This window comes from Talpa europaea (genome assembly GCF_964194135.1).
Source record: "Talpa europaea genome assembly, chromosome: 3".
Taxonomy (NCBI): Eukaryota; Metazoa; Chordata; class Mammalia; order Eulipotyphla; family Talpidae; genus Talpa; species Talpa europaea.
In genome coordinates, this window is record NC_140069.1 from 148981387 (window position 1) to 149005028 (window position 23642).

At 53.1% G+C, this 23642-nt stretch overlaps 1 protein-coding gene across 3 annotated transcripts; it reads left to right on the top strand.

Moving 5' to 3' along the window:
* Window positions 1-3213: 3213 nt before the first annotated feature.
* Window positions 3214-23243, top strand: NUB1 (negative regulator of ubiquitin like proteins 1; the record flags this gene model as incomplete). Of its 3 annotated transcripts, none has more annotated exons than XM_084230094.1 (14): window positions 3214-3331; window positions 10044-10211; window positions 11642-11700; window positions 13070-13140; window positions 13728-13910; window positions 14072-14163; window positions 15549-15655; window positions 17679-17865; window positions 18496-18603; window positions 18974-19126; window positions 21768-21914; window positions 22206-22301; window positions 22723-22900; window positions 23065-23243. In XM_084230094.1, the coding sequence occupies 14 exons, from the start codon at window positions 3215-3217 to the stop codon at window positions 23241-23243; spliced, it is 1845 nt and encodes a 614-aa protein (XP_084086220.1). The 3 variants fall into 3 exon arrangements, with proteins under 3 accessions (XP_084086220.1, XP_084086221.1, XP_084086222.1); XM_084230095.1 differs by having other exon boundaries at window positions 3215-3331; window positions 21768-21872; XM_084230096.1 differs by lacking the exon at window positions 21768-21914 and having other exon boundaries at window positions 3215-3331.
* Window positions 23244-23642: the final 399 nt, after the last annotated feature.

The window sequence follows — 23642 nt, forward strand, 5'->3', positions numbered from 1 at the left end:
GCGGTACTTCCAGAGGCTTTGCCTGCAGGGTCTCCCCGAGAGCCCACAGCGCCGCCCAGCAGCAGGTGGGTACTACCCGGGCTGCGAGGGAGCGCGCAGCGCGCGCCCTTACCCCCTCCCCCGGCGCCCTCTGCGCTCGCGCCCGCCCCCCGCCAGCCTGGAGCTGGGCCAAGGCGGAGTTTTGGGGTTCCGGATGGGCCAACGGCCCCCTGAGCCAAAATTCTGAGGCCCAGATGGAGTCGCCCAGGCCGCCTGTGAACTGGAACCGCCTCTCGGAGCGGCCCTGCCCGAGCCCGCGGCCTGCCCCGCGGCGCCGCACAGCCGGGCTCTCGCCCTCCCGCGGCGGGGGCTGCGCGGGGCCGGGGGGCGCGGGGCCGGGGGGCGCGGGCAGGCCCCGAGCCTCCCCGGGAGCGCCTTTCCCCGCAGGCGCAGCGGGCAGAGCCCCGGGCCCGGCGGACGGAGACCTGCGCGCCCGCCCCACCGGCCCTCGGGCCCCAGCCAGCCGCTCCCCGACCCCAGGCCCGCCCTCGCCGCCCCCGCGCTGCGGCCCCGCCCCGCCCCGCCCCGCCCCGCCCCGCCCGTCGGCGCCCGAACCCCGCCTCCGCCGGCCCGGCCCCTCCCCGTGCCCTTCCCCGTCGCCGCGGGCCCCGGGCCCTGCCCCTCACCCCGACCCCAGCCGCTTCCGGGGCTCCCCCACCTGCTTCCGGGACCCTCGCCCCGCCCGCCCTAGCTCCGCCCACACCCGGCGTCTCTGCGCCCGCGGCCCGCCCCGACTAGCCCCGCCCCCGCCCGGCCTCGCGCCCCGCCCACCTTCTTAGCTCCGCCCACATCCCGGGAGCCCCGCGCCCGCGGCCCGCCCACGCCCAGCCTCTCAGCCCCGCCCATCCATCTTAGCTCCGCCCACACCCCCGCCTAGCCCCACCCCCGCTCGGCCTCGCACTCCCGCTCACCCTTCTTAGCTCCGCCCACACCCCCGCTGCTCCGCGGCCCGCCCGGCCTGGCCCCGCCCACAACTCGCCTTCCAGCCGCGCGAGGGCGGATGCGGCGGGGCGGGGGCGGGGCCGGGGGCGGGGCGGGGGCGGGGCGGGGCGGGCCTCACCCGGAATGAAAACAAACGGCGGCGCCGCCGCATCCGGGCATTCGGCGGGCGCGGCGGGCGCGACGGTGGCGCAGGTGAGACGACGGCGGCCGGGCGTCCGGCGGAGCCGGGTCCCCGCGGGCCTCCGGGCGCCCCCGCCCCCCGCCGCGGGCGTGCGCGGGGCCGGGCGTCCTGCGGGAGGCTGCGCGGCGCCGGCGTCCGCGGGGCCCAGGTTTGCGCGGGCGGGGCCGGGCCCGCGGGGCGCTCCCGGCGCCAAGTGCGGGGCGGGCGCTGCGGGGTCCCCGAAACCAGCCGGCGGAGCCCGACGCGCCCTGGCGGCCGCTCGCCCCGGGGCCGCGCCGCGCCGGGGCCCGCGGGCCCCCCCGGGCACGTGCGCGGCCGGAGCGCGCCGGCGGGGCTGGGGCGCGCAGGGACGGCCGTCGCCGCGGCGGGGCCGGGGCCTGGGCGGCGCGGCGCCGGCGGTTGGGCCGCGGCTGGGCCTGCGCGGCGCCCGCGGGGATTTCCCGTCCCGGGCTCGGGCGCGGCGAGGCCGACGAGCTGCTTTTCCTTTCGCTCTGCCGCGACCTGCGGCGCGTACCCGAGCTGCCTTGCCTGCGGCGCGGCGCCGGGAGTCTCGGGGCGCTGGGTTCCTCTTAAAGTAAATCTCGGGCGGTGCAGACCCTCGGGCCGTCGGTGCGCCCCGGGCGGGGGCGGCGGGGGCTGGGGTGGAATCGGGGGGGGGGAGCGCCCTCTTCAGAGAGCCGCCCCCCCCCCCCGGCAGCCCTGAGAGGCCCTGCACGCCGTCCCAGCGGGGTAAGCACCCCATGAACCCCCCCCCCAGTGATTCTCGGACTTTCTGAAGACTTGGGAGCGCAGAGTTGTGTGGGGTGCCCCCGTCCGTTGTTTGTGTCGGGAAAGCGGATGCTCAGAAGCACAAATGTGCTCTTCTGCGTGAGAAGCGCGAAAATGTCTGCAACTTCCGCTTCGGTGGCGCCCCGAATGCACAGAACCCCTCTTTTGATGTGTTCCGCTCACCCCTTCTCCTCCCTATCCTGATTACCCTTTCACCCCCAAACTGAAATAAAACAGGTTTAGATTTTTTCTGAAATAGTTGATTTCAAATCAGGTGGCTTGGATTTGGGGTGTGGCGGGCGGGCCCTGGCCGCCGTCATGTAGCCAGAGCAGCTCAGGCTGTTGCTCTCTAGAAGAGCCTTTCTCATCAGCAGCTGGCAACTTTGTGCGTTTCTCGCTGCTTCTCTGAATTGGCTACACTATCCCTGCCACCTGTTTCACTTCTGCAGCAGCCTGCCGCGGCCATTGAACGGCTGGTGGCGAGAGATGAATAAACAGCGCGGGTGCTGTTTGGAGGAGAAACAGGCAGACGAGGGAGTGGCAGTGCTCAGTCCAGGGTTGTAGGTGGAAGTCCAGCGCTAGTTATGGACCTTTCTGATTTTGTCACCTGGCCAATTCATTTTACAAATGGCAGCCTGGATGTCCCCAGCTGTAAAATGATGATCGACCCAAGTTAGATTTGAGTGGATCTGCCAGTGTGCCCTTGTCACAAGATATACACCCGTCTGCTGCTGTGCAGTGATCACTGTTGTGGAAAGCTTGTCTAGTACCATAAAAACAACTCAGATATAGAGACTATTCATTATTGATAGTTCAGGTTTCCTGCTAGCTTTTCCTTTTGTTCACCTACCAGAGTGGCTGGTCTTTTGTTTTGTGTTAAACCGGCCAAAATACAAGAGAATATGTATACGCTATGCTGAGTTATTTCTGAAAGTTCCCTACTTTAGGGATTCATCTTTCTCTTGTTTTCATCTTTTTTTTCTTAATAGAAAATAATAGTGGGTTAAGAAATAGAGATGTGTAATAAGCCTTAGTACATGTTAGCAACTTTGAAATACAATTTTATGCTACATGTACATGTAGTTAAATATATAACAAATATATAAAATATAGTTTATACATAAAATATATTTTAGAGAAGTCTGGGGTTAGTTAAAGCCTAATTGAGGTTAGGCTGGAGAGGGCTCTGTTTTCTCTATAAAACATGATTGTGCTAATAAGTTACAAAAGACTTTGAAGTGTGATGTGGTGGCATATCACTGCTGTACCTTTTTGCTTTGAAGGATGGCGCAAAAGAAATACCTCCAAGCGAAATTGACCCAGTTTTTAAGGGAAGACAGAATTCAACTTTGGAAACCTCCCTATACAGAAGAAAACAAAGAAGTTGGTTTGGCGTTAAAGGTATTTTTCTCTTAACATGTAATTAATTAGCAGTGTTATAAGTCTTCCTGGTAAATGAGCTTCTGAAATTGCCAGGCACAACCTTGTATACTTTCACCCTAATCAAAAGTGTTAGTGACAAGCAGCTATCTACTTTTTGCCAGAAGTTGACAAGCTTGTTTTTGTTTAGTAAGATTTTAGGCATGAGAGAATGTTGTCTTATTTTGCAGGGATATACTATCTTTAGTATCAGCATTCCGCAAAATCCTTCACCTGGGAACTGGGGTGGGGGGTGGGCAGTAGCCGCGCTGCCAGCCGGTGTGTTCGTTCAGCGTGGCCGCATTCTCAGCCCTCCTGCTCGGTGGGCTTGCTGTGAGGCAGAGTCCTTCCCAGCTCTCTTTGCACTAAGGCTGTCTTTCCAAAATATGTATATTTAATAATTTTGCCTCAGTTTCTTTTATCATGAGACATGGGTGAAATTTCTGGAAATTGAGGTTTGCTTTTCTTTTTTCTTTTCTTATTTATGCAAGATCTGGGGTACAGGCCAGAGGTGTGGGGGGGTGAGAGGATTCACCAGAGATAGTGTGGGGAACAGAACAGGCAGACTGCCTGAAACACACTGCTGAGGGGAGCAGCGGGTGAGACAGGAGAGGTCTGCTGCGCCATGTGGGTTTTCTCCCTGGCCAGGGATCGAACTCGTGCAGCAGTGGTTGCAGTAGGCTTCATAGGTCGCGTCTTAACCCCTTGCGCCACCAGGGAGGCTGCCTGCTTTTCTAGGCAGACACACATTCATCATCTTTGCTAGAAATCCATTATATTGAATTGACCTCAAACGTACTTCTTTGCTCTCTGAGTTTCACTGTCCCACAGTAAATGAAGGGGCAGTTGTCAGGGACTAAGGATTGTCATGAGGACCAAGGATTGTCCTGTGTGGCGACACATTGCTGCACTTGGGAGTGGACGAGCTGCACCAGGGTGTCTCCTGTGCCTAACAGGCCTCCCTTTTATTTTTATGTGACCGACTTCTGGTCTTCTGAGTGTGTTTGGTAAAAACTGGGTGTGACGTGATAGGGAAGCCATTGGTCATTGGCTGCATTTCCTGGGGCAGTGCTCTTGAAACCCCTGGAATTCCCCGAGTGGTTAGGGCGATAGGAGCAACGCTTGGCCATGACTTCAAGGTAGGGCTGGTCTCCAAAAGGACAAACTTAGAAGCTTGGAACGTTCAGCACCACCTGCCAAGGGAGGGGAAAGGAGCTAGAGATAGAAGCAAGCCCCAGTGGTCGGTGATTTAATCAGCCGTGTGGCATGAAAGACACTTCGTGGTGCCCCAAGAGGGATACATGCCACCTCCGCAAGGACGGGTCCTGTGTTTTGGACCCATCCAGACTTAGTTTGATGGACCTCTTCACCTAGGCCTTTGTCTCTTTTATAATAAGCCATAATCGTGTGGCATTTTTATGACTTTTTTGTCTTCCTGGTAAATTACTGAATCTGAAAGGCTGGGGAAACCTCACTTTGCTGTCAAGTCAGAACAAAAGTGTGGGTAACCTGGGGACTAGGTGTCTGAAATGAGGGCAGTCTTGTGTACCTGAACCCTAGACCTGCAGTGTCTGCTGCTCACTCTGGGTCGATGGTATCAAAATTGGTGTCACGGGAGAATCACCCTTCACATGGTAACTAGATTTTCTAAATAATATAGGAAGCATTTTTTTTTTTAATTTTCTAGAGGCATGTCTTATTTATTTATTTGTTTGTTTGGTTTATACATGCACTGGGTACAGTCAGAAGCGCGGGAGGGTGAGAGAATTCACCAGAGCCAGAGCAGGGAGCAGAACAGGCAGAAGGAGCGAAGTACACTGCTGAGGGGAGCAGCCGGCGGCAGGAGAGGTCTGCGCACCATGTGGGAGCCTCCTCCGGTGGCCGGGGAGCAGCCGGGGATCGAACCGGCGCCGCAGAGGCCGCGGGTAGCTTCGCAACCCAGCGCGCAACCGGGGAGGCCCGAGGAAGCATTTTTTTTTTAAGTGTTTATTAAAGGAACACTTTTTTTTTGGTGATAGCAATAATGAATCTGTGTATCTATAGATATACAGTCAAACAGATATTTAAAAATATTTTTTGTCTTGGGGGAGAATTGGGTGTAGGCGTGGGGGTAAAAGAATTCACCAGAGACTTCGTGGAGAACAGAGCAGGTGGATTTCTTGAAACCCACCGCTAAGAGAAGCAGTGGGGGAGGCTCTATTTATAGCCCAGGCGTCAGTGACTGGTCAGGGGGACTGGTCTTGGGTGTGACCTGAACTGGCATAGAGGGTCATCGGCTCTTTGCAGCATCAGCTCAGTGTCCAGGTTCCCAGGGCAGCCCTGTCCACTCCCTTTATCCATTCAAGTCTCCCAGACTTGCCTGCTGGGCGGGATGAGGGCTTGGGCTTTTAAAATTAGCAATGATACCAGGACAATACCCCAGCGGATTTTAGAAATAAATTTAACATAGCAACAGTAGTATATTTCTCCAGTCTTTTTCTATGTAACTATTAAGAAATGGTATTTTTTTAAAGATTTATTTACTTATGCATACAAGAACTGGGATACAGGCCAGAGGTGTGGGGGGTGAGAGGATTCACCAGAGACACAGTGGGGAGCAGAACAGGCAGATCTACTGAAATCCACTGCTTAGGGGAGCAGCGGTGAGACAGGGAAAGTCTGCTGCGCCCTGTGGGTAGTTCCCTGGCCGGCCAAGGATCGTGGATAGCTTCAGAGTGCTGTGCTTAACACTTGTGCCACCAGGGAGGCCCAAGAAATGGTATTTTTTTTAAAAACAGAATACCCACCACCAGCATCCACGCCTCCACCCCCGCTCCCCACGCTCTTCACCTCTGGGGACCGCATTTTGGTTAACCGTCTCAACTAGCTTATTTTTATTTTGTTTTGTGTATTTGCTTATATTATTCCCTTATATCGTACATACAGGTGTAACTATTTGCTCTTTATCTTTCTCTTTCTGGCTTATTTTGATTTTCATGATCCCCTTGAGTGATTTCCATTTGCCGATGCCAGAACTTCTTTCTTTGTGCCGACCGGATTCCATTGTGCACACACGCTGCGTGTCCTGGTCCGGTTCTGTCAGCGAAGGTTCAGGTTGCTTCTGTGTCTCAGCTGTTGTAGGTGATGCTGGGTAAGCATTGGGGTGTCTTTTACTCTCTGACTTGATGATTTTCATTCTTCGAATAGACCCCTGGAAGTGGGAATTCTCTACTTTAGTTTTTCTGAGGTGGGGCCACATCGCCTTCCAAACTGGCTGCACCAGTTTCCGTTCTCACCCACAGAAAGAGTAAAGGTTCCTCTTCCTCACACCCTCGCCAGCCTTTGCTGGTAGCAGTCTTCTGTGTAGGCTGTTCTCTGTGTATGAGGTGAAATCTCCTTGTGGCTTTGACTCGCATTTCCCTGAGAAGTGCTGGTGAGCATTTCCCTGTCGCTGGGCTGCCTCTGTATCCTCTGCGGAAGAGAGCCTGTTCAGATCTGCCCGTTTTCTCATTGGGTGGTTCGTACTTTCATTGTTAAAGTGTGTGAGTTCTTTATGTAAGCTGGATATTGACCCCTCATCAGATGTGTGATAAGCAGATTTCTCCTCCCGAGGAGCCTGTCTTTCGGCTGCTGATACATGCAAAAGTGTTTTCACTTGTGCCCCGTTTGCTTTTGCTTTCATTTCCCTGGTGGGCGTGGAGCTCCCTAAGACAGCTCTGTTATTGCTGTCGTGGAAGGTTTCAAGTACGTTTTCTTCTGTGTGCTTTATGGCTTTAGGTCGCACATCCAAGTCTTTAATCCATTTTGAATTTATTTTTGTGTGTGGGGCTAAGAGAATGAGCCGGCATCACTCTTTTCCCAGAGCCATTTGTTGACGAGACGTCCCTTCTCCATTGTATGGCCGTGACTCCTCTGCCTTAGCTCCTGTGGTGATAGATTTGTGCATTTATTTTGGGGCTCTGGAGTCTGTTCCATTGGTCTAGTTATCTGTTTTTTTCCCATACCATACTGCTTTAATTTCTGTTCGTTTTTTTTTTTTTTATGTTTTTTTTTTTTTTAATAGAGGCATGTTTTTATTTATTTATTATATTTGTTTGTTTGTTTTGTTTATACATGCACTGGGTACAGTCAGAAGCGCGGGAGGGTGAGAGAATTCACCAGAGCCAGAGTGGGGAGCAGAGCAGGCAGAGGGACCGAAGGACACTGCTGAGGGGAGCAGCGGGTGGCAGGAGAGGTCTGCGCACCATGTGGGACCCTCCTCCGGTGGCCGGGGAGCAGCCGGGGATCGAACCGGCGCTGCAGAGGCCGCAGGCAGCTTCGCAACCCAGCGCTCAACCGCTGCGCCACCGGGGAGGCCCATCTGTTCGTTTTTAATGTAGCTTAAAATTGGACAGCATATTTGTTTTTTTTTTTTTTTTTTTCACAATTGCTTTAGCAACTTGGGACCTTTGTGTTTACATACAAATGTATTTTTTGTTCTAATTCCTTGAAAAATATCATTGGAATTTCAGTAGGAATTGCATTGAATCTGTGTCTTGTGTTTGGCAGGATGGCCATCTAGACTACATTAATTCTCTCCTTTCATGAACGTACAGAGTATCTTTTCCATCTTTTAGTGTCTTGTTCTGTGTCTTTTAACAATGTCTTGTAGTTTTCATTGTGTAGATCTTTCACTTTCTTTGTTAATTTTGGCTAGGCATTTGATTCTTTTTGTTGCTGTTGTGAAAAGGGATTATTTTCCTATTTTTTTTTTCCTGTTATTTGCATTTAGGAATGCAGCAGATTTTTGTGTATTGATTTGGTAGTTTACCACATTTCATAGTGTTTTTGTGGAGTCCTTAGGGTTTTTTATACTTTTCATGTTATCTGAAAATAATATTTTCATTTCTTCACTTCTAGTCTGGATTCTGTTTGTTTCCTGTTGTCTAATTGCTGTGGCCAGTACCTCTAGTACTATGTCAAATAGTGGTATGTCAAATTTTTGTCTGTCACTTTCATTTTTCTTAACATCAAGTATGATATTGACTGTGGGTTTATAGTATATGGCTTTTATTATGTTCAGGTGTGTTGCCTCTTATCCATTTTATTAAGAGTTTTTGTCATGAGTGGGTGAAATGCTTTCTCTGTATCTGATATGATCGTGTGATTTTTGTCCTTTTGTTAATGTAGTGTTATATTAATTGATGTAGTATGGTAAACCATCCTTGCATCCCTGGAATAAATCCCACTTGGTCATAATGTATGGCCTTTTTAGTAAATTGTTCACTTTCCTTGTATTTTGTTGAGAATTTTTTATCTGTGTTCATCAGCAATATTGGTCTGTGATTTTATTTGTGATGTCCTTATCTGGTTTTGGTATTAAAGTAATATTGTCTTCATAAAATGTGTTAGGAGGTAGTCCCTCTTCAGTTTTTTGAAAAAGTTTGAGCAATAATAGGTGTAAGTTCTTCCAGAAAAAGCATATATTTTATTTATTTATTTGTTTGTTTGTTAAAGATTTATTTATTTATTTATACAAGCACTAGGTACAGTCAGAAGCATGGGAGGGCGAGAGAATTCACCAGAGCCCAAGCAGGGAGCAGAACAGGCAGAAGGACCAAAGTACACTGCTGAGGGGAGCAGCGGGCGAGACAGGAGAGGTCTGCGTGCCATGTGGGATCCTCGCCGGTGGCAGGGGATCGAACCAGCGCTGCAGAGGCTGTGGGCAGCTTTGCAGCCCAGCACTCAACCGCTGCGCCACTGGGGAGGCCCAAAAGCATATATTTTAAGTAGATTTATATTATTTTATTTTTTTTAGATTTTTAAATTTATTTATTTATACAAGCACTGGGTACAGTCACAAGTGCGGAAGGGTGAGAGAATTCACCAGAGCCAGAGCGGGGAACAGAACAGGTAGACTGACGAAACACACTGATGAGGGGAGCAGCGGGAGCGGCAGGAGAGGTCTGCGCACCATGTGGGACCCTCCCTGGCGGCTGGGGATCGAACCAGCGCTGCAGAGGCTGCAGGCAGCTTCGCAGCCCAGCGCTCAACCGCTGCACCACTAGGGGAGGCCCAGATTTACATCATTTTAAAAATGGAACACTGATTTTTTTTTTTTAATAACTTTGTGTATCATAAGCATTTCCCCATCACAAATACATACTTACATTGTCATTTAAGTGCTGCATGGTATGGCCATGTACATTTAACAAAACCCTAAACTGTGAAGTCCAAATGAAAATTATTCTTTAGGGAAGGGAGCATAGTGGCTTCACTCTAAGCACAAACTTAAATCTTCTAAGGTTTCTTTATCATTCTGAAGTTTTCTCTGCCAAATAACTTTATAACCAGTGCCAGTGATTCAGAATTTTCCAAAGTCTAATCTGATTGTGCTGACAACCCCAGTGGGGTTGGTCAGGTCACTCTTCATTAAAATAATTTTCTCTACTGTGGTCCTGGAGTCACAGCCCTCCTTTCTCCGCCTCCCCCCCCCCTCGCCCCCGGCTAATCTCAATTACTTCAGCTTTTTCTGTTGGGCCTGTTTTCCTTTTTATTTTTCTCTGGGTCCTCCCTAATCTCTACACCTATCCGAATGCCCAGTCACCTGAATTCCTACTGCAGGTGCGGGACAGCGCTCACCGGTGGGGCCTGAGAGCCGTGCAGGCTCCACCTGTGTTTTGCCTTTTTTTCCACTTGCTGCTGGACTCACGTGCTTTCTGACCTTTCACTGCAGGACCTTGCTAAGAAGTACTCCGACAGGCTGGAGTGCTGTGAGAATGAGGTCGAAAAGGTGATAGAAGAAATACGCTGCAAAGCGATTGAGCGTGGCACAGGCAACGAGCATTTCAGGACAACAGGAATTGCCACCATCGAGGTGTTTTTACCTCCGAGACTAAGAAAAGTGAGTCAGTTCCCCACGTTTTCATGGTGACTGATGCTTAGTTAATGGAGGGATGTGATTGAATAAGTTGCTGGTGTTTGAAAGCTACTACCCAAGGTTAAAATTCCTGTAGGTTACTTTCTTTGCTGAGTAGTTATCAATTTAAAAATTAATTTTATGGGTTCTTAAACTGCAACATTTATGAGGTGGGTTTGGACCTCGGAACTTCACAAGCTCACAAAGCTCACCGTCACATTGTTAACCTTTCCCAGAGTTTGCAGGGAGTACTTCAGGTTTTATAAAACTGGGTGCAGTAGGATACCTCACAAAGGAATTTGTCCCATTTTCTATGCTTTTGGAGGTCAGAGGGTGGTCAGCTGAAAGGTGGTGGCCTCGGGACTTATCCTCTTAATCACCCTCCAAAGAAATGAGTGTGTGTGCATGCATGTGTGTCTGTCTGTTACCATGGAAACCAATAAAAAGAAATGAAAACTAACTACACAAAAAAGTGTATGTGGGTATTTATGGCAGCACCTGTCCACAGCCACCAGGAGGTGGCAGAGCCCAGATGTCCATCTGTGGGTGAGTGTGGTGGCACCCGTCCTGGAGGTGCAGATGGCTCTGCAGAGTGGACAGGCCACCACGTGATTCCCTGCGTGGGCAGTGCCCCAGATGGGCAGATCCAGAGGCATAGCAAATAGGGTCGTGGTTGCCTGGGTTGGGGGTGGAGGAGCAGAGCTGGGGGTGTGTGGGCCCTGGTGTTTTGGAGATGGTGATGAAAATGTTCTGAAATGCTTGTAAGATCCAGGAGCCATTGGCCCTTGCTCTTCACACAAGAGCTCAATAAGTAAACTATGAACTTTAAGCTCTGAACTGCATAATGAGTAAACTGTGTCTCTGTAACACTGTTAAAAATTTCTATGAAAGGTATAAGGGCTTTCTGAAGGGGAAAAAATGATCTAAGTGCCAGCACGTGCTCCCACGGTGGTAGGGATTTGCGCAGGAGCCCTCCTCACTGGCGTGCGCTGCTGCCCAGAAGTCCTGTCCCCAGGCAGGAAGCACTCGGCGCGTCTGGAGGTGGAGCAGATTCACCTGGTTTCCCAGTGTCCTCAGGCTGCCATGTCTTCCCCTCAGGCCCCGCCACTGTGTCTCATTCCTTCCTCTAAGGGGACAGTGACGGGCAATGTCCCTTGCTCACTGGGTTGCCCTAGTGCCGTTGCCGAGGCCAGGCCCCCAGAATAAAGACCCCCATGAACAACTGCCCCCTCCAGCGCAGCTGGGCCACAGGGTCCCCTGGGCCAGGTCAGGTTCAACAGCTGCTCCTCTCTGCGTGATCCTTTCAGCCTTCCACCCTGTGTTGCACAGTCCCACCTTTCCGATTCTGTAGGTGATTATAGCTCCCAAGGGCATCAAGTTCAAGTCCGTTTCCTTTTATTCTGTCTTTTAAATAGGACAGGAAAAACTTGCTGGAGACCCGACTGCACATCACTGGCAGAGAACTGAGGGCCAAGTAAGTTGTGCTCTGGGCCCTGCTGTGGCACCCTCACTCTCCCCGGCCACCCCGTGAGCCAGCTGGGTGGGTGTTGCTGCCGCGCTCTGGAAGAGAAGGGGAGGCTTTGAGGCCGAAGGACTTAGCGGCCCAGGTGGAGCTTAGGAGGATGAGGACTCAGGGCTTCTCCTCTCCTCCGCCTCCCCGAGCCCACTGTCTGCCTCCTGCAGCGCTTGCCCTGGGTCTGGAAGAGCGAGCGAGTGGTGGAAATGGGAGCCAGCACGCTCCCCACATCATTTGTGTTATTGATTGACTTCTTTATTGTATAAAATATGATGAAACTGTCCAACAATGGGGGGTTGTTTAAATAAATTAAGGTAAAATATCATATAATGATTGAAACTTACTTTTAACTTTTATAAGTTAAATCCACAAAAAAAAGGCTATAAAAGATACATGCTTTAGTGATTTAGTCATCCAACTAGTAAACTTAGAAACATTTTCTAAATGGAATATACATTCAATTAACATTTGTGTTAAATTTGATTCCCCCTCGCTGGTGGCTGGCTGTGACGTTCAGCAAACTGTTTTAGCCCATTCCAGGCTGTTCCATCTGTAAAAAAAAAAACGTGCCTGCTTGTTATATACTAGTGAAGTTCCTTTTTTTTTTTAAGATTTCATTTATTTTTGCATGAAAGAACTGGGGTGCAGGCCAGAGGTGTGCTGGGAGAAGGGGAGTGAGAAGACTCACCAGAGACAGAGTGGGGAGCAGAACAGGAAGAGCTACGGAAACACTGCTGAGGGGAGCAGCGGGGAGACAAGAGCTCTGCTGCGCCATGTGGGTCAGCTCCCTGGCCGGGGATCCAACTCAGGGCGCCACAGTGGGCCCTTGCGGTGGTAGCGCTTAGCCTCCCTATCACCAGGAGGCCCTGAAATTTTAACTTTTGAGGGCTGCTCAGCTAATTCAACCACTTACATATTTTTAAATGCTGTGGGTGGAGTTCTCTAGTGTTCTCCAGGCTTTCCAAAGCTGGGTTTCCTCGCCTGTAGCAGACCCAGTAGCTGGGTCTGTAGCAGGGCAGTTAGGCGTGGAGCCGGGACACAGCCATCACCCGGCGCGCGCATACACACACCCACGGCCTGTGGAAGGTGTAGAGGGTGAGGCCAGAGCCACCTGTTCAGGTGGCCACGTGCCCCCGTGGGCTCTACCTCACGGGAAAACGGCCATGAGCGCTGCCCCTTGCAGTTTCGGTCACGGTGTGTCCTTGTCACGAGGTGGTGATGGAGAGTCAGGGGTTGAGATTTGGGGTCAACCTCACAAAGCCGCTGTCAGCATTCAAGTCTTTATGATGGCAAAAAATAAATTTGATTCCTATGGTTTATTTTACAGAATAGCTGAAACCTTTGGATTTCAAGAAAATTATATCAAAATTGTCATAAATAAGAAACAGCTACAACTAGGTATGTTCTGGCAGGGCATGCCAACAGTGTTGATCAAGTTGATGTGGGAACAGTGATCTTGCAACTTTTTTTCTCATTCTTCTATTAAAAAAATTTCTGGTGGCTTTATTGCATATGTAATTCAAAACCAGCTATTTCAGAGTTTACTAAAATAAGAATGTTAAGGCAGAAAACAACCAGTAAATATATATTGTCAGCTCTGTTAGTGGAGCTGTACAGCTCCTCGACCTTGGCTGTGAACTGAGTTATTATTTCTCTAACTTGAGGGCATTGTGTGCCCTCATTTTCCTTCCTGTTGCCTAGCACAGGGCACTCCCTGGAGTAGGCTCTTAAGTATTTATTGTTGCCATTTGGTTTTATGAAGAAAACAGAACATAAGAAAGGATGAATTTAGCTGTTTTCACAGACTGATTCTAACCACTTCCTGACAGTAACATAGTTACACACCAGATTTAAGCTGGTCGCCTGCCAAGGATGTGGCCTGGTTTGCAGGTGCCACTTTAAGAATGCCAGCTGACATAGCAAGTGGACTAATCCCCAGAAAATTTAATGACACTTTTTATAGTGTGCATTTCTGACTTGTGCAGGGAAGACACTGGAAGAACAAGGAGTGACCCACAATGTAAAAGCCATGGTGCTGGAGCTAAAGCAGTCTGAAGAGGACGTGAGAAAAAAATTCCAGATTGAAGAAGAGGAGCAAAATGAAGCAGAACTTACAGAAAAAAGAATTCAGAGGACTAAGAGAGGGCTGGAGATCCTGGCGGAGAGAGGTGGGCCTGGCATGGGCCCTGACCTCACTCAAGTGCTTGATGGTGGCAGGGGAGGGGCCAACCCATTTCATTGGCTTCTCGTCCCCAGCCATCTGACACTGCACTGTCCTGTCAGTACTGTCTGACATTGACTTAACGGAGCTCCTTTGGTTTTATTGCAGCTGAGATGGTGGTGGACCCAGAAACCACACCGTACCTAGACATCGCTAACCAGACCGGGCGCTCAATCAAAATCCCTCCCTCAGAGAGAAAAGTAAGTGTGGAAGTTCTTGGCTTGTTCTTTGATTTGTTGTCAGAAGAGGGTTTTCTGGTTATTTTATCTAAGCATGAAGGGCTAGAAGCCATTTTCTGTCTTGAACTTGTGAGCAGGGAAGGCAGCCCCTGTGGTGGGCCCCCAGAGCTCCAGAGCAGTTCACACTGGGGTGCCCTCCCCTTTCCGCAGCGATGTCCTGTGGCTTCCTTCACCACAGGCTTCCCCCTTAGGGATGGACAGAGCAGGGGACTGGGGCTGCCCAGTTCAGGGAAGTCTAACCTCCCTCCTTTCTCCCCATACCCCCTCCCTTTTCTGGAATTTGGAGCAGTGGGCAGTGGCTCTGCCCTTGAATGTGTCCACACGGTGTCTGGAGCAGTGTTCCACTGGGGCCCAGGACCGGGCTCTGGGCTGGAGTATGTAGCTTCTGATCATGGAAAGCTCTCCAAACGAGGCGACAAGTTAATTTTAATTTTTCTGCCTTTAAAGGACAGTTTTGAGTGGGTTTTACTACATAAAATATTTTGTATAAAAGAAAGGATTAATGTTAAGCTGGAATAAGAGAAAATTGTAGCTCTTGGTGGACTGATTTTATTTTTAATTGCTGGTGATTATTTGCCTGTTCTTTCATATTAAATAATGACCTCCAGATCTTTTTTGCAAAACTTTTACAAAATTTAATTGCATCAATTTAAAGATTTATTTACTTATGCATACAAGAACTGGGGTGCAGGCCAGAGGTGCGGGGGCTGAGAGGATTCACCAGAGACAGAGCGGGGAACAGAACAGCCAGACTGACAGAAATACACTGCTGAGGGGAGCAGTGGGGAGACAGGAGAGGTCTGCGGCACCCTGTGGGTCAGCTCCCTGGCCGGGGATGGGACTCAGGCTGCAGTGGCTGGTGATAGCTTGATAGCACTGAGACTTTAGCCCCTGGGCCACCAGAGAGGCCCTACACCAAAATTTAAATCTAAAAATACTAATTTAAAAATATTTTGGATCACTTTTTAAAAATTGTCTTGGAAATGCTAGAATTTGCAGCTACTTCAGATGAAATGTAATGTGAATAGAAAGTGACATAAATGCTCTTTTGGAAAAGGGCCCGAGCCTCCCAGGCTCGGTCTCTGAAGGCAGTGGAGGGGGGGTCCATCTCCAGCCTCAGGCCGTGCTGGACGGTGGGCAGGTGTTGGGTGTGCATGTCAGCACGTAAATCGAGCCCCTGGCTTTAGGGTCTCAATGAAATAAACCTTTAATTATATTTTTTCATTTTCAGATTTGTTGTGATTTTTTTTTAATTTATTTGATTTCTTTAGTTTTAATATGCTTTTAATATAATTTGTTTTATTATAGTTTAAAGTGATGTTTTTTTAAATCCCTGTTTTTCCTAGGCCCTTATGTTAGCTATGGGATATCACGAGAAGGGCAGAGCTTTCCTGAAAAGACAAGAGTATGGAATAGCCCTGCCATGTCTGTTGGACGCGGACAAATATTTCTGGTAGGCACGTTTGACTCGGGGATGCCAGTTAAGGAAGATGGCCAGGGTACCCGCAGCACCTCCCAGCCCCCCCGTACTTCAGGTTTTCACCCAAGACAGCAAGTGACGTGGCAGAGTAGCCGAGGTGCGACCAGTTTGTCAGTGATTTCTCCCCTTCGCGTTTCCAGTTGGGCTCTCCCCTCTGTAAGGAAGGTCAGGAAGGCACACGCTTGCTGTGTCTACAGGAGCGTCTTTTCAGGATGTGTTGTCCACCTCAGCTCTGCTCAGTGCCCCGTGGGACACCAGTGGCCCCGGAGTGACGTTGCTCCTTCCCCAAGTCTGTTACTGCGTTGGGGCTACACAGTGGTGGTGCCCCGTCTTCCTCCTGCCTTTCTTGCTGGAGAAGTCATTTCCCCCTCAGCTGTTTGGCTGCGCAGAGGTGCGATTGGTACAGAGAGGCAGAGTGAAGGGCCTGGTTTTTCTTTCCATAATGAGTAAGTTGCTTCCCTGGCAGCGCCTATGAGGTGATGTGACCGGGGAGTTTCCTGTCCTTTTTCAAAAGTATCTGGGTGAGCTCGTGGATTGTCGCGTGTGCCACACTGCAGGGCTACCTTGGTTGTCTTTGGCCGGCAGGCAGCCCCATGGCCTTCTGCCCTGGGCCTGGCAGTCTTCGTCTCTGGTCTCAGGGGCCCGGCCATGTCCCGGGCTGCATACCCGGAGCCGGCGGTGCCCCAGGGTCTCCTGGCACCGCGAGGTCATAAAGCAGGCCAATGGACATTTGAAAGACAGGCTGGGTATTTGAAAATGATCAAGTTTGGTGTTATTTTTTCATTTTGATGGATTCCTGAGAACACTGGACCTGGAACAAGGGGCATCAGAGTGGTGAGAGGAGAGCAGCCAAGGGAGGAGTCGGGGAGCTTCAGAGGGTCCCCTTTGGGTCTTCTGCTGAGTGAGTGTCAGCACAGGCCTATGAGGAAACAGAGGCGGGGGACACAGCCCCCGACAGCAGAGAGAACCGTCCTCAGATAACTGGAGGGCCAGGAGTAACTTCGTTCCCAGCAGCCAAAGCAGGAAACTGCAATCCCAGGCCCTCTGGTCATGGAGGGCTCAGAAGGCCATGCCTCGGTGGAAGGGCAAGTCTGGCCCAGGCTGCTGTGGTCCCACTCAGCAAAGCTTAGAAGTAGCCTGCACACTGCTTCCCACAGCGGCATCCCAGACAGAGCTCGGTAGTGCTCACAGCGACGTAGCATGTCTAGCATCCAACTGGAAACTACTGGGTACCTAAAGATGCAAGAAATTACAAGCCCAGTGAGGGTGAAACACAATAATTAGACTCAGACCCCCCACAAGTGACACAGAAGCTTAGCGTTAGTGGGGACGACAGTCACTTGGGAGACGAACCACTGCAGACCCATGAACAGGACCTCTGCAGGTGGTGGAGCTGCCCCCAGGCTGAGATGTGTGACTAGAGTCCCTGAAAAGTAGGCAGTCCGGACAGAAACACTCTTCCAAACAACGTGGCCAGACTGTTTCCCCAGTAGAGGGAAACCCTGACCCCCAGGCACCAACCCGAGGACAGTGTAGACCCACATGACGAGCGATGGAGAATATCCAGGCCGCCGCCACCAGAGATGCTGTCATAATGGACCTCCGTGGGGCCCCAGCATTAGTACCTCACGGGAAGGGGAGGGGAGGGGAAGGAGTTGCCTCACACCCTGGCCGTTCTAATTGGCCCAGGAGAGGAAACCACTGCCCTGAAGCATGGTCTCCCCGTCTTTGGCCCCCATTTCCTGCCAAGGCTTTTTTCCCAGCATAGTGGGAACCTCCAGCCCCCCCGCCCCCGGCAGGTGGTGGTGAGCTGCTGTTCTTGAGCCCTATGCCTTTCCCCCACTGGAAGGCCTAGATGGTAAATGCAGCTCCCTTCATAAACACGGGCCCCGGTGTCAGAGCAGTCAGCCTTTGGGGAGACCCCGAACCAGAAAGGAATTCCAGTCACCCCATGGGGCACTGCTGTGCAGTGACAGTGCCATCTGCTTACTCCCAGTGAGTGCTGCAGGGAGCTGCTAGACACGGTGGACAACTACGCGGTGCTCCAGCTGGACATTGTGTGGTGCTACTTCCGCCTGGGGCAGCTGGAGTGCCTGGATGACGCGGAAAAAAAGCTCAACCTGGCCCAGAGATGCTTTAAAAATTGTTACGGAGAAAATCATCAGCGACTGGTCCACATAAAAGTATGTTACTGTAATCGGTGCGTTCCCAAGCCCCTCTCTAGAATTTGGGCGCATCTGTTTAGAGTATTTAAGAAGCTGCCAGACGCAACTGCTGTGGACGGGAGTCACTCTGCAAGAAGCTGTTCTATGAGGGAGGGTTCAGGTCTTGGAGACCCGGCTCCACTGTGGTCTGTGGCCCCCAGCCTGGCCGGGACCGTCTTCAAGGCCCAACTCCCAGACCAGGACACCGGGGTGGCTCAGACAGTCTAGTGGATGATTTAAGTGCAGGAAATAGACATCAGAGCACGGTGCTTCACATAAGCAGGCAGAGCTCAAGAGCTGTGATTTGAATGAGGATTTTTCTTAGGTGATTCCCACAAGTTGTCCAAAATCTGGGCAGGAAGGAGCTGGTCCTGGCTTAGGCTTTGGTACCTCCCTGCTGACCACCAGGGCTGCTGTCTAGGGGGCTGGAAGGGGTTTTAATGCCCCTTCTGGGGGGTGGGCTGCACTGTGTGGTTGGCCGTCAGGGGTGGTGAAGTGTAAGCACTCTCGGAGTGCCACCACCCCGTGGAGCCAGAGGGAGTGCAGATGTGAGGGTTCTGACCTGTGATTAGAAACAACATTGTGCCTTTTCTCCTCCGATAATTTTAGGGAAATTGTGGGAAAGAGAAGGTCTTGTTTTTAAGACTTTACTTGCTTCAGGGCATCCGAAATTACCACAGTGGAAATGGTGAAGAAGCTTTTGAGTATCTCAACAAGGTAAGCATGGCTGAGGTCCCTCCTGGAGGTCAGCGGGGAGCGGTGGGCGGAGCCCGGGCTGCACTGTCAGTGCCCTCTCCTGCCAGTAGAGGGGGCGGGAGAGTCCAGCTTCTGCTCCACCTGCGGGGCAGGATGGTCCAGGGCCTCAGCACAGTCAGGGCTTTAAAACAACAGGAGATTGTGGACACGGCCCCTCCCACCAGATGTGTGAGTCACGGGAGCAGAGCGCAGTTTTACTACTTGATAGATGGGTCGGTTTTGGGTTTTCATCTAAAATCTGATGCCCCTCCTTCACATTGGGTACAGCCCCTTTCCCGTGCTAAGCTTTAAACTGCCACGCTACATGCTCCTGCTGTTCCTCTATCTGCAGGCACAGCAGCTCTTCAAAGAGCTATACATCGACCCATCGAAAGTTCACAATTTGTTGCAGTTGGGATTCACCCCCCAGGAAGCCCGACTTGGCCTCCGGGCGTGTGAGGGGAACGTGGATCACGCGGCCGCACACATCACCAACCGCAGAGAGGTACCTTGACCTGGAGGGGCAGTGACAGCGCGGCCATAGAAGCTTCTTCCCCAAATGCGTTAGCTCTGGGCCCTGAAAGGAAAGTCTCGCATGATTCCATAGTAGGTACTGATGCCCTTCAGCTGGGGAGCCGGAGACACTCGTGTTCTCTAACTGCGTCAGTTTTCAGATAGTGCATGTTTTTCCTTTCATTTCTTGCTGCAACTTCAGACCTACGGGCCACCAAGTTACCCAGGCAGTTGTCTGTTACCATAGTGTGTTTCTGGAAACCACTTTAAAGGGGCTTTTTTTCCCGGTGGTCATGTTTGTAATTTGTGGTGGGAATCTTGCCTGGAAACATGAGTGAAATCACTGGAAGGATTTCCCTTAAGTCACAAAAGCAAAGACTCAAAACTGCAGTGACTCGGAGCAGGCTGAAGTGCATCCAGACCGGGCTCCGGAGCGGGGAGAGGTGCCGCCATCTTGAGTAGGCAAGTTTTATAGCAGAGGAGCTGGGTCAAAAGGGCAAGATAGCTGGTGAGGAAAGGACCCTCCTGAGACAAGTCAGGTTCCTCAGGTCCTTTCCAGCTGTAGACTCTGGCCCTAGAACCTTCTGCGTCCCTTCTCAGGACCCGGGTTGGGGAGGGCTGGGCTGGCCGGTGAGAACAACACATGCCTAGAGTGTGGGCTCCAGGGAACTGCGCCCTCTCAGCCCTGGGCGGAGCCTCTCCCTGAGCAATGAAACGCGAACTCCTAGGAGTTTGTCCCTTTGTGGTCCTGAGCGCAGGCCACTCTGGTCTACCTCTACTCTGGTGGAGCCAAGCTCATGTGCAGCACCAAGGGGACAGCGAGTGTGGTGGCCCCTGGGGTTTCCACAGGGCCTGGCCACACGGTCTGAGCCCTGACTTCAGCCCCCAAGTCCCAAGTGAGATTCCACCTCTGTGTCCAGAAATGTTTCAACTCCACACTCATTATCATTTCCTTGGTCTAGTTTTTCTAATTCTTTGTACTATAAAAAGAAATATCACAAAATAATTTCCTTATGCCCATCATCATGATTCAAAAAAAGTGATTTAGATGTTTGGCATTAAAGAACACGTGCTCTCTGAGGGCCCAGTGTCAGGCCCGTGGTGGCTTATCCGTGTCCCAGGCCTCGAGGAAGAGCAGAGGTGGGGCAAGTCCGGGGGCAGGTGTCTGCCTGCTGGTCTCACAACTGACTCTGGGAGTTCCGGGTCCACGGTGGTGACTCTCCTAAGAGGTGGGCCATACTCCTGGCCTGGGCAGGTGGGGGCGCCGGCTCCGGGGCTGACCCTTTGCCCCCAAGGACTGTCTCCGCAGGGCAAGGAGTGGTGACTCAGGAATCAGTAGAAACCCCCTCGTCCTGCTGCTGGCCTCGGCCAGGCCACCCCACGTGGCGAGACTCCCGGCTCGTGGGCTCTTGAATAGGTGCTTTTTTTTTTTTTTTAAATATTTATTTATTCATATAAGCACTGGGTAGAGTCAGAAGTGCGGGAGGGTGAAAGAATTCACCAGAGCGGGAACAGAACAGGCAGACTGACGAAATACACTGCTGAGGGGAGCGGCGGGTGCAACAGGAGAGGTCTGTCGCGCCATGTGGGATCCTTGCCGGTGGCCGGGGATCGAACCGGCACTGTAGGGGCTGCGGGCAGCTTTGCAGCCTAGAGCTCAACTGCTGCGCCACCAGGGAAGGCCCTGAATCAGTGCTTTTAAGCTTGTTTAGGTTTTTTTCCTCTTTGGCAGCAAAGTCCCTTGAAATAACATTTTAATGGGCATCACAGTTTACAGAACAAACTCAGAATTCTGCTGACAGGGCTGGAATGGGAGAGAAGAGACTAGAACCATCCATAGGCCTTCTTAGGTTTTTTTTTTTTTTTTTTTAAAGATTTATTTATACAAGCACTGGGTACGGTCAGACGCGCGGGAGGGTAAGAAGGTTCACCAGAGCCAGAGCGGGGAGCAGAGCAGGCAGAAGGACCGAAGTACACTGCTGAGGGGAGCAGCGGGCGGCAGGAGAGGTCTGCGCGCCATGTGGGACCCTCGCCGGTGGCCGGGGATCGAACCAGCGCTGCGGAGGCTGCGGGCAGCTTCGGAGCCTAGCGCTCAACCACTGCACCACCGGGGGGAGGCCCCCTTCTTAGGCTCTTGCAGCAGCTTTGGTGCCTGAGACATGGGGCCAAGCGCCATGGGAGTAGATAGGTGATCTTGTCACCCACCTTCTGGGTGTTAGAGATTTCTGGGCTCCAGGGGCAGCAAAGGGCTTGCTGCCCACAATGTGGTGGGCGGTCGGTGCTTTGGCATCCCCCAGGGAGCCCCTCTCCTCTACTGGGCTCCCCCCCTCCCGCTTAGCAAGATGGAGGGGGAGGCATCTGGCTGAACTGCCCTCCTCCCGTGGGAGGGGCTATCCTGGGCCAGCCCTGCTCAGGTGCCTGCTGGGGGCGTCAAGGCGCTCCCTACCCACCTGGAAGTCCCTGCTCCTGCTGTGGGCTGCTGGGCCCGGGAGCAGCCCCAGGCTCTGCCCTTGAGGCCTCATCTTGTCTTCTGGGCTGCCTGGTCACCCGACTCCTGCATAGATGCAGCATAGACAGGGAAGGCTTCCCACAGACTCTCAGCCCCAGCTAGTGCCCTGCTGTTCCTCCCACAGGAGCTGGCCCAGATAAGGAAGGAGGAGAAGGAGAAGAAAAGGCGCCGCCTGGAGAGCATCAACTCTCTGAAGGGGATGGGCTACTCCGGCCGCGCGGCCCGGCAGGCCCTGCAGCAGGCCAGCGGGAACCTGGATGAGGCCCTCAAGGTGAGGCTGCCCAGCCAGCCCGCCCTGTCTTCCTCCAGGAGCAGCCTGCGGGGGCCTCCTCCCAGCCGGCACAGCTCCGGGTTCTTGGAATTATCCCACTTCCTCTGACGTGAGCTGTGTGCCTGGCCAGCCTGGCATGTCCCTCCCCCTCGGCGCCAGCCCCGCCTGGCAGAGCCCCGTCCCACCCTGTCCTGCCTGCAGGTGTGAGCCCCAGCTGTGTCTGCCCAGCCGGGGTGCGCGGCCTCGCCTGAGAGCACAGATGAGTGACGAGATCGTGTGTTCTGTGTGTAGATTCTCCTCAGTAACCCCCAGATGTGGTGGCTGAGTGACTCGAATCCTGAGAACCACCACCGCCAAGAAGGCTCTTCCCAGGAGAATATTGACCAAGTGAGTTAAGGGCCACGTGCCCCTGCCCTGCAGCCCGCTGGGACTGGCTGGGTGACGGGTGGTGGCAGGACTGCTGAGTCCCGCTCCCTGGGCCAGCGAGCAGGGGGCAGTGCAGGGGCAGGAGCAAACAGGAGGCGTCTCCGTGGAGAGGGCCCAGGAGGAACGCGCCCAGTGGTGGTTCTTCAGGCTTCTATCCCTCGTGCGGGCCCCCGCCAGCTGCTCAGGAGGTGGCGGTGGCGGCTGTCATGGGCCCCCTGCACTAGCACACTGCTCGGCGGTGGCTCCTCAGCTGATGTACCGGGGGCAGTGGGCAGCACTGTCCCCGCAGCCCCAGCCTGTACGCGGTGCCCCCAGGCAGTGCCCAGACCTTGCTGAGGCCAGGCTGTCCCGCCGCGGTACGTCACCCCGTGCTCTCCCCCAGCTGGTGTACATGGGCTTCGATGTGGCGGCGGCCACAGCTGCCCTGAGGATGTTCCGGGGTAGCGTCCAGCTGGCAGCTCAGACCCTGGCGCTCAACGGAGGGAGCCTCCCCCCCGACCTCCAGCTCTCGCCGGAAGATTCCTCATCAACGCCCTCCACGTCCCCTTCGGACTCGGCGGGTAGGTCCTGGCTCTCCACAGCCCCAGAGGGTGACGGTGCGGCTGTGCGCGCGCGGGGGCGACGTGGGGGCGGGGCGCCCGGGGTCTGCGCCAGATCAGCGGGGCATGGTGTGGACCCCCCCTTTCTGCCGCGCTCACCTGGCTCCGCTGTCACTTCACGGCAGGCACCTCCAGTGCCTCAACCGATGAGGACATCGAGACCGAGGCCGTCAACGAGATCCTGGAAGACATTCCGGAACACGAGGAAGACTATCTGGACTCCACGCTGGAAGACGAGGCGATCATCATCGCGGAGTACTTATCCTACGTGGAGAGCGTCAAGGCAGCAGCCAAGAAAAACTGAGTCATGACGAGAAGTGCTAAGTTTCCGCTTATAAACTCTATCCTCATGAAGGTCTCCTGCAGGTTTCCTTTTTGTCTTCTTCCTTCTCCAGAGCCTTCCTGCCTGGGTACTGGGGGGCAGGCAGGGAGCAGGGGCACAGAAGGTAGGAAGGCCTGGGGGTGCTCTGGGGGGTAGCTGCCTTTAGGTTCTGAACCCCTAGTGCTACCCTCTCCGCTCACCTTCCTTCCACCCAGAAGTGGGCCGGGCTGGAGCAGGGTGGCCCCGGGGAGGTGCTGGGAGGGTGAGGGAGCCCCCCTCATCTGCCCCGCTGCCTCTCGCCCAGCTCTCCTGCCCTCCTGAGCCACTGCTGCCCCTCCTCCTGCCCAGGAGGTGGCCTCTGCTTTCCTGCTTCACCCTCTC